Here is a 1,810-nt window from a genome sequence, read left to right on the forward strand (position 1 = left end):
AACACACCATTGCTTGTACCCTTGGAATCGACAGAACCTGCCTAGCTCCATTAGCCGTTCCAAAGGAAATCGACAAAGTTTAATTAATTAGGAGCTTTGCGTGTCATTTGGACGTGTATACTGTACATAACCAACCTCTCAATTTGATTAGTAATTTACACTATAGCATGAATAAAACAAAAAAAAAATTATATAACAAGGTTCAGTCACAATGGACATGATTAATGGGGCTTGTTAGCATAAACAAAGGCAAGTAACTACTCCCATCACAATTAACAGAAAAGCAAGAAATCAAAATTGACCCAAAAGTGTAAACTAATAAACAAACTCAATTTTTGATTTACTATGAACATGGCTTTACAGATTTTTTGGATTCTTGTTTTGCAATTAATATACAGTTGCAATTGTGACCACACAAGAAAAAGATGCAATTAATGTATTTTTTTTTTTTTAAAGTTAGTGATTGTAGACAAAAGGGCAGGGGCATGAAAATTTTATTTCTTTTGAATTTTTTTTTTTTTAAAGCTAGCTAAGCTAGTAGCACTCCCATAAGAATGGCTCTTCAAGCCGGAATACTGGCTCGGCTGCTGGAGCCAGATGCAGCTGCGGCCACCACGATGACGAACCGTTGAAACAATTAAATCCATCCAGATGGTCTGTGGCACCTGTGACATCAAAGGAAAGATCGGGCAGGTCAAAAAATGTGTCATCAATATCATCGTCTGTGGATGGAGAATTTGATGATTCTTGCATGTTGTGTAAGGATAAATCAGTTGAAGAATGACAGTTAGTCAGCTCGGCTTGGATTGGCTCGGCTTCGGCTCCTCCGCCGTTTTCACCGGGAAATGTAGCGGCTGCAGCCTTGGCAGCGGCAGCTTGGATGTCCTTAGGTGAAGTGGTGACCGGACGGGGAAGTTCATGAGCCACACGAGGGAAGTTGAGATACGCCGAGTGGCCTTTGATTGCTAGAGCTGCTACATCATGGGCTCTAGCCGCCATTTCAGCCGTGGGATATGTTCCGAGCCATATTCTGGATTTCTTCCTTGGCTCCCGAATTTCAGACACCCATTTGCCCCAGTTGCGCTTGCGAACTCCCCTGTAGGTCGGATGCTTCTCATCATCTCCATTTTTATGCTTCTTCCTAGGCTGATTTTCATTGCCATTGATCTTCGCCACTTGTTGGAGTTCTTGAGAGCTCTCCTGGGCTTTGCTGGCTTTTGCAGTTCTAGTGGAAGTAGTGGCCTTTGTGCTTTGGCTGGAGGAGGAGGATGAAGTTGAAGTTGTTGAAGGTGAATTTAAGGCATTGGAAGTGGTAGAAAATGAGGAGGAAGAGGAAGTGGTGGTGGTGGTGGTAGAAGATGAAGAAAGGTTGCTGTCGCGATGAGATAGACTCCCAATGTTGATTTGTTTGCCCATGATTATAAGCTGGGGCGTTCTGCTAGCTGCTAAGCTAAGCATAGAGAGAAGGATGTGGGGGTACCTAAAATAGGAAGCTTGAGGCCTCTAGGATTCTAGCACAAATTGCTGTTGATTTAAATAATGCAAAAAATGAGAGAAATGAAATTTCCAAAAAAAAAAAAAAAAAGAGAAACAAAGGGCATGGGACCTTAGCAAAAGGGGACTACAGTTCAGCTATTCTGTAGGCCATGTGGCAATTTCATTAATTTATGGTCTTGCCCATTTCGAGAGCATTTACTGACATGCATTTCACCAAGGAGGCAAGAACTTCTTGTTTTGGACCTCTCCTAGTTTAGCATCATCACTAGTAGCAGTGCGTAAAATTCTAACCCAAAAAAAAAAAAAAAGGGAA

At 41.9% G+C, this 1,810-nt stretch overlaps 1 protein-coding gene across 1 annotated transcript; it reads right to left on the bottom strand.

Annotated features, from left to right (window-relative positions):
- Nucleotides 1-311: 311 nt before the first annotated feature.
- Nucleotides 312-1,513, bottom strand: LOC113731730 (ethylene-responsive transcription factor ERF035-like). The gene has a single exon (XM_027257129.2). It carries the CDS (start codon nt 1,456-1,458, stop codon nt 535-537), a length of 924 nt encoding a protein of 307 aa, XP_027112930.1. The 5' UTR covers nt 1,459-1,513; the 3' UTR covers nt 312-534.
- Between the last annotated feature and the right edge of the window lie 297 nt (nt 1,514-1,810).

The sequence above is a fragment of the Coffea arabica genome, chromosome 2e (genome assembly GCF_036785885.1).
Source record: "Coffea arabica cultivar ET-39 chromosome 2e, Coffea Arabica ET-39 HiFi, whole genome shotgun sequence".
In the NCBI taxonomy this organism is placed as follows: Eukaryota; Viridiplantae; Streptophyta; class Magnoliopsida; order Gentianales; family Rubiaceae; genus Coffea; species Coffea arabica.